At 48.4% G+C, this 13,767-nt stretch overlaps 1 protein-coding gene across 2 annotated transcripts in view; it reads left to right on the top strand.

Moving 5' to 3' along the window:
* Positions 1-13,767, top strand: part of ACSS2 (acyl-CoA synthetase short chain family member 2) — a 65,919-nt gene that overhangs the window by 36,741 nt on the left and 15,411 nt on the right. The window contains exons 3-8 of one of the 2 annotated variants that reach the window (XM_034786960.1): positions 2,811-2,902; positions 3,794-3,897; positions 4,334-4,406; positions 5,331-5,406; positions 6,329-6,446; positions 9,000-9,038. In XM_034786960.1, the coding sequence (XP_034642851.1) occupies positions 2,811-2,902; positions 3,794-3,897; positions 4,334-4,406; positions 5,331-5,406; positions 6,329-6,446; positions 9,000-9,038 (502 nt within the window). The remainder of the gene's footprint in view (positions 1-2,810; positions 2,903-3,793; positions 3,898-4,333; positions 4,407-5,330; positions 5,407-6,328; positions 6,447-8,999; positions 9,039-13,767) is intronic. The other variant, XM_034786961.1, reaches the window with a different exon arrangement.

The following is a 13,767-nucleotide window of genomic DNA, read 5'->3' as shown; positions in this document are numbered from 1 at the left end:
ATCCCAATGGTCCCTTCTGGCCTTGGCATCTCTGGATCGGTTTCCCAATTCTGGCCCTGTAGCTGCCTGCCAGGGTTGCAGTCTCCCCACTGGTCTGACCCTCCGCAGAGCACAGGGTGGGAAGTGTAATCTGTTCTCATTGGCTGCTGCACCAGGGTGTAGTGATCGGCTCATCTTACTCCACCAGACACCACCCTCGCCTGAAACAAATAGGCTCCTTTGGAGTTTGTTGCCAGGGAGGGAGCGTGGAGGGGGCTGCTGATGTAATAATATGTTAATGGCACAGGAATTAAATGCAGCCAAGTAAGACTCGAGGCAGGAAGCCAAGCCATCCTGGAACAACTCCAGTGAGCACTGAAGTTCAGTAACTATTGAGGGAGGATCCTAGGGCTTTACTCGCTTGCTGAGCCTCCCAGCCCCTTGTGGGGCGACTGTTGTACATACTCCCTGATAGGCAGCGTGTGGCACACTTTACCCCAGACAGCTTGGGGCAGGGGAGCAGACACACTGCTCGCTGTGTCCTTGGCTAAAGTAAACCTGCCCCGCTGGCCAGGACAGAATTCTGCTGGCATTGGAGCGTGCTGTGCTGCCTGCCTGAGCACCCAGCTAGCATGCTGCACCTGTGGTCTGGACATGCTCTCTCCTCATGCAACATGCCCCGGTGGGATTCATCTGATGGATGTTTCTGCTAATGCTCTTCTGAGGGCTGTGTCTAGCTTATGCCCTGTTGCTTGAGTGTAGGTGGAAGAAGCAGCTCCCCTTCTCTGTTCCCATTGAGAGAGTCGCATTCAGTAGAGGGCTGAATTCAACTTAGTCACTGAGAAACTCCCTGGCAGATCCAAGAATGGAATTCTGGGGCCAAGTTCTTACCTGGTCTAAGCCAGTGCATCAGCTTTACCCCAACTCTGAAGAGTTCCTCGAGTCTCTCTTGACTCTGAAATCCTGTCTACACAAGGGCCACGCTCAGATTGCCTAGTTCATCTGCACCTGTGTTGGCAATGTTGACAGCTCTACTGCAAGTGGGTTGCCATCTGCTGCCATGGTTAAACCTCCTGTCACCTAACCTCGCTCAAAGTGGATCTGACTACACAAGGGTTCCCAATATTGCTCATGGCGGCAGAGCTGAACTGGTCTTACAATGGTGGGAAGTGTCTGAAAATTGTCTCTAGTGTCGACAGGACCCAAGCCTCCTGCGCTAATCATTAGTTCACTTCCCTCCCTTCATTTTACTCTCTCCTCCTTGCCAGAGGCCATGCTGGCACCTGTGATCAAGACGGAAATCCATTTTCCATTGCCATTGATTGACAGATCCGTTGCCTGTCGCACACCTGTGTGCACATAGGTGTAGTACCTTGGCAGCATGTATGCATATGCACACACCTGTGTAGGTACAGCTGGCCTTTCATGTGTAGATATGGGTGTCCAGGGCGCAGCTTGACTAGGGCTCAGCAGCTACCTTTGTAGGCTGTAGATTTTCAGATGCTTTAAACTGCTGGGTCTGTGCTCCCACGTTAGAATATTTTTTGCTGCACCACGACCGGGCAAGCATTGTGGTTTGGGCAGTGTCTGTCAGAGAGGAGAGTTCCAGGGAGGGCTCTGCTCCCCTGAGCTGGGGATAGCATGCAGGTATGGCTCTGCCTTCTCCCCAGAGGCAGCACTTGTTGTGCTGTCTGGAGCCATGTAGGGTCCATCCTGGATGCAGGTGAGAAGGAACCGGAGACTCGCGATTCTGGAAAGATGACTGAAGCTTGTGTGCTGGCAGGATCTGGTAGAGAACTGCTGGGTGCTGTCCCCTTGGAAGGGGCCCAGGTTGTATAGTCCTTTCCATTGGCGCTAACACCGGTCAGTGGGGTGGGAAGTCTGCTGCCTGGTATTGTTTGCATCCCCCATGTTAACCCTTTGACTAACCATGAGCCGCACCCCGTGCACTTCACTGGGGTGGATGCAGCATGTTATCAAATTAAAAACAAAGCCCGTGGTGTCTTGCTGCCCTGCCCAGTATGGCAGCAAGCACTTCCCCTCTCTCTGAGTGACAGCTCTCGGCTTTCATCCCATCACCATGTCTGGTGCTAATCATGACATGTTCTGAGCCTCTGAATGTGTGCCTTGGCTGCGGCAGGGAGCATTCACGTTAGTCAGTGCAGACCCAGTGGGGACTACAGATGACACTGCAGTGTGGGCGAGCTTTTTAAAAGTCTTTGGGTACTTCTCCGCATTACCCCAGCCATCAGGTAAACGGTACTGGGAAAGAGGGGAGCCTTTCCTGTCCTCCTCTGCTCCTTCATTTTGCATCTGTTGCGCCCTGGGGTTTCCGTCCTGGCTGTGGCCGAGTCACCAGTGGTGGCACTGGCCTGGGTTTCCAGGAATCCATGTGTGCATGTCCAACTAGGGTGGGCCTGTGCAAAATGCAGTGCTGCAGATCTGGGCTTTGTTCTCCAATGCGTGTGTTCATGAAGGGATGCACTGCTTCAGTTTTTGTGGCGGGGTGCCTTTGGCTCTTGCCATCTGTACTGTTTGTGACTCTCCCCACCCTTGGAGACTGGAAATTCAGTGCTGCTCAGTGAATTCTGATTGCTTCCATCCATGCTGCCAATCCTGGAAATGCGTTTCAGCTTGGCTGTGACTCTGGATTAAATCCTACTGCTATTGCGAGTTTGGCCTGAGATGGGAAGGGTAGGCTTTGGCCCTTTCTGCTCAGAAAGGCAGCTCATTAGAGACTATAGGCTGGGCTGAGAGCTGCGCTGAAGCTACACAGCTACTGCTTATCCTTGTAATCCTCTCTGAATGAATCTTGATCTCTGTTTTTGCAGGGAAGGGAATGAACCCGGGGATTCCATGAAGATCTCATACAGCGAGTTGTTGCACAAGGTCTGCCAATTTGCCAATGTTCTCCGGGAACAAGGTACCTGACTTAGCTCACTTTTATGCTGCTCTGAATGTGGGAGGTGGTATTGCCTAGGGGCGAGGGCACCAGACTGTGACCTGGGAGATTTGGATTCCCAGCTCTGCCATGGGCCTGTATTCTGCACACCTGTTTCCACATCTGTAAAATGGGGATAAAGATACTGACCTCTATAAAGTGCTTCGAGAGCTACTGATAAGCACTATACAAGGGCTAGAGATTATTGTTATTAAATCCATTACTGTGTTTAGTTGCGTTATAACTGACACCTTGCTAGGAACTTTCTAGAGGTTTTGATGATAGCACCGGAAGCTGGTTGCATTGGTACCTCTTTAAAGGGGCATTGCATAGAGTGACACCCTGGTGCAGTAACCATTCCAGGTGCCTTACCAGGAACTTCACTGATTACAAAAGCAAAGTGTGTGTGTGCACACTTGTGCATCTGCATCTACATGGCTTGGAAATCGCTGGCATTCATATTGTTGCCATTTCACTATAAAACTTTGTAAGCATTTTTGGTTCTTTGGCTTTATACATCGTGATGACAATGCCAGTCAGTCATTACTGTCCAAGCTAATGTCACTGGAAATCTTCAGTGGGGCCTTGCATCCTTATTAAACACATGAATGCATACAAGGTTAAACATTCAACTCAGTGGCTCCTGTCAGCTGAGCTTTAAACTGAGAGCTTCTTGGCATGAGGCAGTGATGTTGATTAACATTCTGCTAGTTTGGGATTTTATATCCTATTTCCCGTCTCCTGTAGTGGTTGTTTCCTATGCTTTCTCTAGGAGCAGCAGGGCACAGATCTCTGATAGCCTCATGTCATTGAAATCTTAGCTATTCCACCAGCCTGCCCGCATGGGAAATATCTTCTGTTTCTTTTTCACAGGCATAAAGAAAGGAGACAGAGTTTCTATCTACATGCCAATGATTATCGAGCTGGTTGTTGCCATGCTCGCCTGTGCCAGGATTGGAGCGCTTCACTCCATTGTGGTAGGAGCAACTGCTGGGAATTATGCTAAATTCAGAGCCGCTGCTTGGGATATAGATAGTTTTCCTGTGGCAGAGTGACAGAGGGCTGAGAAGAGTTGGTAAGCTGGGCAGTGATTATGAGATGGATGGTGGCTAAAATTAAGGTGCCATTTCCTATCCCACTTGCCCTCGCTAAAAGACTTGAGTTTAAAAGTGGAGCAGCTTTTCGCTTTGCTCTGCAAGCTGTACTGTGGTAGCAGCCTGGAGGGGGCCATCACCTTGCTCTTCTCCAAAGGGAGCCTCAGGTATTTGACTGGCCCATTGGAGTCCAGTGCGCCTCCTGGCCCTCTGGCAGTATCTGTTAGTGCTCTGAGGCTCACTGTTGCCTTTTTGAATTCTGTAATTCCCAGCATTTCCTCATCCTTCGCTGCTGAGAATGATTGTGTTCTTTCGTCAGTTTGCAGGTTTCTCAGCAGACTCCCTTTGCGAACGGATTCTTGATTCCAATTGTTCTCTCCTCATTACAGCAGGTAAAATATTCCCCAATCCCCTCCACCTTGCAGGTATTTCCACAGCTAACGCCCTGGTTACGGACGTTATTTTAAAAACTGGATTAACTATTAATGAAGGAAAAATATATTCCTGCAAATGGGGTATTCTGTTCAGATGGGGTGGAGGAAGGAGTTGCTTCTGAATAGAGTTGCCAGTTCTGGGGTACGTTCCACTGGCACATGTGCTTTGGTAACTGTTTCTCCTTTCCTGATAAACAGCGGAGAGTTAAAAGCAGCCTGTGCACTTTGCTCAATGGCTTGTGTTGCTGCCAACTCTTCATAGCAAGTGTATTTTCAAAAACTAGCTGTGCGTCAGCTTTTCTCTTTGAAATAAATTGGATGCTTCTTGATGCAGTTTCCCAGATGCATCATTTATGTGGTGCCCTCCCACCCCTCCAGTAAACTGCAGCATTTTGAAGAAGTCCAGTAATGTGTTGCTACACATCTTAACTTGTAAAGCAAAATGTCAGTCCATCTGGAGTGCTGTGAGATTTGCATATTAGTCCCCTGTCTTTTGCCCAACCATGGTCTCTGTAACACTGGTTATATTATTAATCAACCAGAGAAATGGGAAAGGCCTATTAGATCGTGCAGTCTGCGTTCTGACAGTGTAGGATTGTTCCCTACAGAACATTCCCAGGTGTTTTGGTCAGCCTAAATGTGAACCTCTCCCAAGGAGGGGATTTTACCACTTCCCTTGGAGGAGTCTTCTGTAGTTCAACTGATCTTGTTAGGCAACCTTTCCTGACACCTGCGCAAATATTCTCTTCCCCATTTTGTTTGGTCTCTTCCAGTCATCCTCCCGGAACCATTCATTCCCCTCCTTAATACCAATGACCTTCAAGTATTTGTAGGCTGTCCTGGCTAGTGGGCTAGTTTAATGATTCACTTACTGTTTTGTAGATGCCTTTTATAGAGGTGATAAGCTGATTAACCTGAAGCAGATCGCAGACGAGGCCCTGCAGAAATGTAAAGACAAGTAAGTTCCTGTTCGCCTGGAATGAGGGGACCTTGGTCAGCTGAGGCATCTTTTTGGTGTAGGCCTAAGCCTACTAATACCTATTTGGAGAGTGATTAAGAGTCTGGAAATAAGCAATCCACTTGTTGGGTCCTAATGTGTGCCCAGATATATACTTAAAAGACACTGCAAAGACACCTTTTTACCTTGAGCTGCTGTTCTAAATGTGCATATTGTACCTGGTGCACCTTATGGGTGTGCAGGCTATTTGGTCTTGTGTGTAACGTGTGCTCAGTAGCCATTGATGGAAGCTGGTCTCACCTGTTGCCCTCTGACTGTTTTTTGTTTGTTTGTTTGTCTGGCAAAAAGCAAATCAAAAACAACAAAAACCCAGACAATTGACTGAAGTTCTTCCTTTCCAGTTGCCTGGGAAAGCTCCTTCCCTGAGCTGCTAGGAAATACGGTCCTGGGATCTGGCAATAACACAGGGAAGGGAGATGAATGGTGGTGGGAGAAGTGATGGAGGTGCAGGTCTCTCCCCAGCAGTGGAGTAATGGTGAATGCTGAGCCGTTTGCTGTGGTAGCCTTGCTGTTCGGTTATGTTTCAGTTAGATGTTGAGGCTGGAAGCTCAGGTGCTCAGTTCGAGGGAGACACGAGGTGAATCCAGTACGACTCCATGCCCTCCCTGCTCTGCCAGTTAGCTCTTTGAGACAGCGGTTGTGGGAGCAAGCAGGCCTGGGTAGCAACACATGCTGTTACTGGTGGAATGATTGCTTTCAGCAGTAACTAATCGCATACAATCAGCATGTTGGCCTCGGAGAGCTGTGCAGCTCCAACATGCTCAGCCAGTGCAGTGAGAGCCTCGTTGTCTCTGCAGCAGCCTGTATAACGGGTCCGTGGCTGTACGGGAGCAGGCTAATGACTCCTCCTTTCCCTTCGCAGAGACTCCCCTTTGAAAAACTGCATTGTGGTCAAGCACTTGGGAAGGGAGGAGGAGCTGGTGTCAGACGGGATATGCAGCAAATCGCCACCTCTGAAGAGGCTGTGCCAGGATGTACAGGTGGGTTCCCGCAGGAAGCTAGGAGGAGGGATTCCCTCGTTGCTCTGGGTGTGCGCCCAACAAATCGATCAGTACAACCACCACTGTGATGCTTCTCTGGGCTTTTGTGTGTGCAGACTCTTCCCTGCTGCTTGTTCCCTCCCCTTTGGATTTATGGTGCAATGTGACCTCTCAAGAACCACCCACCACCCAATGAAATGATTGAGCCCCTCCTGGCATCCTACTGTTTCCTTTAACCCCCCTGGCAGCTCCCCAAAAGGAGTGGCTGGGTACCCACGTTAGTGCAAGATTCCTTGAGCTGAGCAGCCCAGGAGCTAGAACGAGACATGTTCCTCTCTCTGGCAGAGGAATTTTCCTTCTGAACGAAAATAGCCATCTCCCCTCCCAGGCACAATGACACGTCTTCCCAGAAAGTGCCCGTAACCCTGACAGCTGAGTCCGATTCCCAGCCTTGCCTCTATCTCCCTGCTGACAGCGTGGGGAGAGGCGGCTGTATCAGCTGAGCAGTGGCTCGAGCTGTGGGTAAATGGGAGCTTTCACTGAGTGGCCTGGAGGCAAACCAAGCGCACAGTATTGTAGTAACTGACTAGAAAGGTCAAACAGCTGCAGTTGCTGGGCACGTGACATTTGCTTCTTGAGGCAAGGCACAGGGTCTTGTTTTATCAATAAATGTCCAGCTATCTCAGAGGCAACCAGTCTGCAAGGCAGGGCTTTTCCCCATCTGAGAGAAACATATTAAATTATTGTAGGGACCCTAAGGCAAGTGTTCTCTCCGCTTGCAGGTGGAGCTGAAGGCAGCACAGCTTGGCAGGGTGGGAGAGTGGAATTCTCTACATGATTAGCGACTTCCTTGCATTCTAGAAGATAGCTTTTCTCTCTGGGGGAAGGATCAACCATGGGAAGTGTAGGTATGAACTTTGGATAGGTCCCTGGGCATGGCCCTGCACAGACCCAACACTTATGCCCTATGGGATTTCAGTCTGTTTTTAGCACGTTTCCTGAGTGCAGTCTTGTCTGCTTCCTCTGCGCTGGGAGAACTCTGTGAAGTATGGCCTTGCTGGGCCTGAGGGCTTGCTGTGATTCTCCAGCACAGCTGAAGGTGCCTAAGAAGCTTGGAGCCAGATGCCTGGAGAACACTTCAGGCAGGGGTGGAAGCCAGTGAAGTGCAGGAGACTGAAAAAGGAGGGAGATGGTCTGACCATGGTGTCCAAGTACTTGAGGGGGCGTGCAATCATGCTGTTTACATGCACACTTCAAGAGACGTGCTGCCCATCTCTGCCTCCTCTCGCTGAAAGGAGACCACAGCCCAGTTGTGGAGGTGGAATCCCTCCTTGCCAGTTACCCAAGATTGCGAAAGCTCAGGTTAGTGCCCTGAAGCTGCTCCTTCTGCCCCGTTTGCAAGGTGGTATCATAGGTCAATACCTGTGCTTTCCGTCACGTCTATGATAGACGTCCAACAGTCCGAAGTGTGACTGGAATGGGTTGGGAGAGCTGCTATTCTGACATGTCGTCGTGGTAATTGACCACTGTGGAAATAGTGGTAATACATGGCAGGTTTGAGGCTTGCTGAATGGTGTGCTTGCTCCCCCAAGTGTGGAACGCAATATCTCATGCTCCTGAACGCTCCTTGGGCATGTTTTCAAAGTAATAGTCCATATGCACCCTTCAAAAAATGTGTGCACAGCAGATGGGGTATTTGCATGCATGGATGTGCAGGCTCCAGGTTGCATAGGCGTGTTGGTGATCTGTGATGGTAGCACTGTTTTGTAGGGGGCAGCGTATCCCTCTCTTTTTCCTGACAATCTGGCCGTATATGTTGGTCTTTGCTGCAACTTTGGCCTGTTAGCCGTGCTGGGTAGCTCCAAATACAGGGAAAATAGTGGGCACACTTCATTTTAAACAAATAGATTAACTGCAGCCTAGTGATTCTGCTTCCGTTCATCTGATCTGTAGGCTGTAGTCTGTCTTTTCTCTTGGGGTGGTGGCGCCTGCCTTCACACTGGGTACATATTGTCTGGGCCCTGCCTGTCAGGGTGTGTGTGTAACCTAGGGCTGAGTTACTATTTGTCAAGACCCAGAAGGGTGATAGATGCTGTGGGGTGCTGTTCATTACTTAACGCCTCCTCCTGGTAAATCCATTTAAGTGCTCTCTGAAATGCTGATATTTAGTCCTGGGTCCATACCTGTCCCCTTCCACCTGCACTTGCTGCTCCTGCGCTGAACACACCATGTGAGGGTTAAATAGCTGCGTAACTGGTCTGTGTGTTTACTCCCAATGGACTGTGTGCACGCTCGGAGGTGGTGGCCTGCACAGTGTTTAGCAGAAGAGGTGACTCTCTAGGGAGTAGAACTGAAGTGGAAATGAAGGGCAGGCATTCATTCAGAGAGTGCCTCCTGGCTGAGCCTCCGTCACCATGAAAATAGGAATCTATTGCCTGCTGAGCCATCCTGACGCTAGCCCGGAAAACTCCCTGCGTGCACAGAAGTGGACGAAGGCCCAATGTGGATCCTCCATTTCTCAACTCACACACCCTCTTTGTGGATTTTTAACAGGAAAAAGAGACTGAGAGCTCAAAGAGATTCCATCCCAAGGTATTTACATCTAGCAGCAGCTTCCTCCTCTCAGCGCCTTTCCCCTTTGCTTCCCTCTCAGTGCTCCACCTCTCTAACAGCTCTCTCTCTCTCTCTCTGTCTGCACGGCCATGTATATCTTCCTAATCGGGTTACCAGCAGTTGCATGTTAGTGGTAGACTCACTGACCCCCTTGGCCTTAGTCACCCAGGGGGTCTGCAGACCACTCCCCTGGGATGGGATGGGATGGGAATGCTAACCTTGTTGTGTTAACATCTTAGAAATCTTCTGTAGTTGCATGAATGTGCAGAGGCGAAGATGGAGAAACAAATATCAGAGACTCTCGTAATGTGGGTCAGGGTTTGTTTGATGGTAATATCCTTGCCTGTTTTTTTCCCCTTCGTAAACGGCTAGAGCAGAAGTCCTGATGGTGTGGAGAGAGCAGCACAATACACAGCAGGCTCACGGCAGATGTACGAGCCGTGTGTCCAGTATTAGGATGGCATTTAATCTGTTTACCTTTAAAAACGGGTCTTAAAATTAGCCTCTTTTTGTAGTGAAGTTGGCACTAATTGAAGTTAACTTTCCAACTGCTGTTCTGTGTAAGGAGAGCTCTGCTACTAATCCTCACTAAACCCGTTAGTGATGTTCCTTTTCAAATGTCATGTTTTTTCTAACCGCACAGACATTGACACGGGTAAGTAAGAGGTGGTTTTGTGCAGCAGGGAGCCTGCAGCTTTAATGCCTGCCTTCTGTGAAAAAGGAGCTTGCGTGTGGGGCTCCATCTGGATGAAGGGGGCTCTTCAGAAAGCATTCTGCATCATAAAAGAGGTGGCTAGGCAGTGCAGCTGTCCATGGCACAGTGTCGTGCGTGAGACCTTGTTAAGCAGTAGGCTCGTCTGAACAAGCAGGAGCTCGCCCAGCCCAGCCCTCACACCAGCTCCTTGGAATAAAGTCTCTTATCAGTTTATAATAGTGTGTACACTTTGGTGATAAGGTGTTTGCCTTGTGTTACCACCCGTATTAACACAGCAGGGAAATGGGCCTATCTTGCTGTTCACCACTTCTCTCATATACTGGCTGGCCCCAATCAGTGTGTTGACATGGGTAACAGAGGCGGGGCAGGAAGGGGCACAGGGTGGCTCCAGGAGAACTGCAGCAGGATATCCTGTTCCTGCTGGCAAGGTGCTGCTACTCTGGGCGTGGACACTGCACGCCTACTGTTTCCATTAATGGAGGGTTTGCCCAGATCTTAGGCTGGGATGCTTGAGGGAGCCTGAGGGAATTAGGTGCTCAGGTCAATGGGAGTTTGGTGCTGACCTCCCTTAGGCCCTTATGAAAATCCCACCTTTTCGTTTTGAAGATCATCACTGTTGCCCTCTGTTCTCTTGTATCTCGCTAATTCCTGCCGTAGCATTGGGAATGAGCAGAGAACCTGTCCCAAGCTGCAGGACAGAAGCCAAGAGAATTGTATTAGCTAATTTCTAGAGTACATATGAGCAGAGGGTACTCTCGACTTAGTCCGAAGAATAAACAGGAGTTGGCTCAACGATAATTACTGCTTGACCCACGAGTAATACTGAGCACGATCTAATTGAATGCAACGTCCTCAGGGGAGGAATTCTACCAAAAATTAGCACAGTGACATCAACTATAGAGAAGGGATATCGAAAAATAGAGGAAGCGGCTAAAAAAGGCTCTGAAGTCAAAAAGGAGGAAATGTTCTGAAATCTCTCCACTCTACTTTGCAGGATGGTTTTGTAAACCGCCCTGATGGAGCCACGCAGGGTCTGTGTCACCCTGTGGGAGCAGACTGGCCAGGATAGCACAGCGTGGGTAACTAGCAAGGTTCTCCAATAGAAGGGAGTGTGAGCCATGGCATGTCAGAGGGAAGCTGAAGGGCTAGGAGGGCTCGGGAGGAACGGATAGCCGAAGGGATATACACACAAACAAGAAGGAATTCTCTATGTATATTGCAGAAGCAGGAAGCATGGGGAGAGCTGGCGGGTTTGCTGAACTACTAGGGAGTAAAAGCAGCAGTTCAGAAAAGCTAAATGACTATTTGCATGGATATCGTTTCCTGAATGTCAGTGCAGAGGTGTCGGGGAGAGAGCTACGTCAGACCTACTCTTTAGGTTAATAGGAGCCACTGTCAGACTGAGGGGTCAGAGGTGTTGAAGTACATTAGTTACTAAATTGCAACGGGGAGTTCTAAAGGAACTCATGATTTGGCTTACCCACTAGCAGTAATACGCAGTCACTTATTAAAATCAGCTCATCTTCTCAAGAGTAGCAAACGTACCTTGCTTTCAGAAAGGCACTGTGGGTGACTCAGGAAATCAGTTGCGTGAACATTGCTTCAGCATCAAGGAAATCGATCTAAGCAATCATTAAAGTTAGTTATAACGATGCCTAGATTAACATAATAGGGACAAACAAAGTCATGCATCTAATCTACTAGAACATAAGAACAGCCATACTGGGTCAGACCAACGGTCCATTTAGCCCAGTATCCTGTCTTCTGCCAGTGGCTGGGGCCAGGTGTTTCAGAGGGAACAAAGAGAACACAGCAATCATCAAGTGATCCATCCCCTGTCATCCAGTCTTGGCTTCTGGCAGTTAGAAGCTTAGAATTACTCAGAGCATGAGGTTGCATCTCTGACCATCTTGGCCAATAACCATTGATAAACCTATCCTCCATGCACTTATCTAGTTCTTTTTTACCACAATTGTAATTTTGGCCTTCACAACATTCTCTGGCAACTAGTTCCACAGGTTGACGGTGTGTTGTGTGAAGAAGTACTTCCATTTGTTTATTTGTTTTGTTTTTAAACCTGATGCCTATTAATTTCATCAGGTGACCCCAGGTTCTTGTGTTATGTGAAGGGGATAAATGAAATTTCTTTCTTTGCTTTCTCCACCCCATTTGTGATTTGACAGACTTTTATCATATGCCTCCTTAGTTGTCTCAGCCCCCAGAACAGAACTCTGAACATGTCAGCAAAATGGTAGGTAAAGGAGAACCCATTGATACTTATTTGGGCTTCAAAAATGCCTTTGACAAGACTTTCACAAGAGGGCTACTAAGGAAACCAAGTAGTCATGGGCTGAGAGGCAAACTACTGTTATGGATCAGAAACTGGCTGACACAGGAAACAGAGTAGGAATAAATGGGGAGTTTTTAATATTGATAGAAGTTAATAGTGGGTTGCCATCAAGTTCCGTTCTACAAGGGACAATAAAATGGCAAAACTTTCAGATTGTAGTCTTCACTAACTTAAATAACGGTATGTGAAGAACTTCCGAGGGACCTCTGATGATAAAGCTTGGAGTGTGGGCAGAGTACATGATAGCATATTAATGCCACTGAGGATGAGTACAAGATACTGCGGGTTAAAATAATTTGAGTTTCTCCAACACATTGATGGATTCCAAAGACAGAAGCATTTCTGTGTACAGCTCCGTGAAAGCATCTGCTCAAAGGGGAGAGAAATCATAGGTCTTGGGAAATAAATTAATTATTTAAATTGACCTGCTCTCACCCAGAATGCTGGTTTTGCTTCTGATCATCCTGTCTCAAAAAGGATATAGCAGACGGGATGGGGTGGGGGAGATGCAGAGGGGGGCGAGGAAAACTTAGTTCTATACTGGCATATAAAGAGAGTGTGAAAGATTAGGACTATTTAGAGAGGAAATGTGTAAGAAGGGATGTGATAGAGACAATATAGAGAAGGGGGATTGGGCAACAGGGTCTCCCATTCTCATAATAGAGGAACAAGGAATCATTCAATGAATTTTGTAGGCAACAAGTTTAACACTGAAAAAGAAGGAATATTCTTAGTTCATAATTACGTGTGGAACTCTCTGCCACAAGCTACCCTGGAAGACACAGACGTAGCTGAATCCCAACAAAGGATTATGCCGTGTAGTTGTAGCCGTGTCAGTCCCAGGCTATTAGAGACACAAGGTGGATGAGGGAATATCTGTTATTGGTGCAATAAAAGATACTACCTCGCCCATCTGGTCTCTCTAACAAAGGATTCGTAGATGGTGGGTAATGAGGGTCTCTTCAGTTACGTTAGACAAGACCAAACCATAATGGATATAAACCCTCATGCTTCAGGCAAATTAGACCTTAACTCCATTGTAGGAATTGCTATGAAACCCTATGTTCCTACAATGCTGAATCCGCTTCCTCCTCCCACCAGACAGCAGCCCAGCCTTCTTTGCCGTCCCTTGAAGAAGTCCTGTCCCTTCCTCTGGAGAATTGCTGCTGCTGAGAACAGCTGAGAGTAGCCTGCTAGGGAAGGAAGTACTCTGAGCAGACCCGGGGAGTTTGGGCTGTACCTGACTGTAGAGAAAACTCTTGTGTTTAGTTTTGAACTTTGTTAGTAAATCAAACCCTAAGGAGGGCTGTTGTGATTGGACTGGAGAATTCTGTGTGGAGTTTATTTGGGCATCGAAGAAAGGAAACTTGTGCAGGGCTGCACTGAGGGCACTAGGGGGCAATCTCACATCTACAGTTTTGCTTTCATCCCAAGGCAGAATGGGAAAACCTTTGCAGGATGGACCTAGGGTTTCCCTCCCAGCTGTAGTCAGGAGACCAGAGCTGAGTGTGCAAGGTGAAATGGCTGCCGAAGGAGACCCCGGTGCAGCTCGTAGGCCCCATGTCCCAGCGGAGGGAGATAAGTGCTTGTGGCACTGGAGCAGCTGTCCCTGGAATACTGCTTTCAGTTGTGAGCAGCATGTT

The sequence above is a fragment of the Trachemys scripta genome, chromosome 12 (genome assembly GCF_013100865.1).
Source record: "Trachemys scripta elegans isolate TJP31775 chromosome 12, CAS_Tse_1.0, whole genome shotgun sequence".
NCBI lineage: Eukaryota > Metazoa > Chordata > Testudines > Emydidae > Trachemys > Trachemys scripta.
This window is presented reverse-complemented; position numbering and strand designations above follow the sequence as displayed.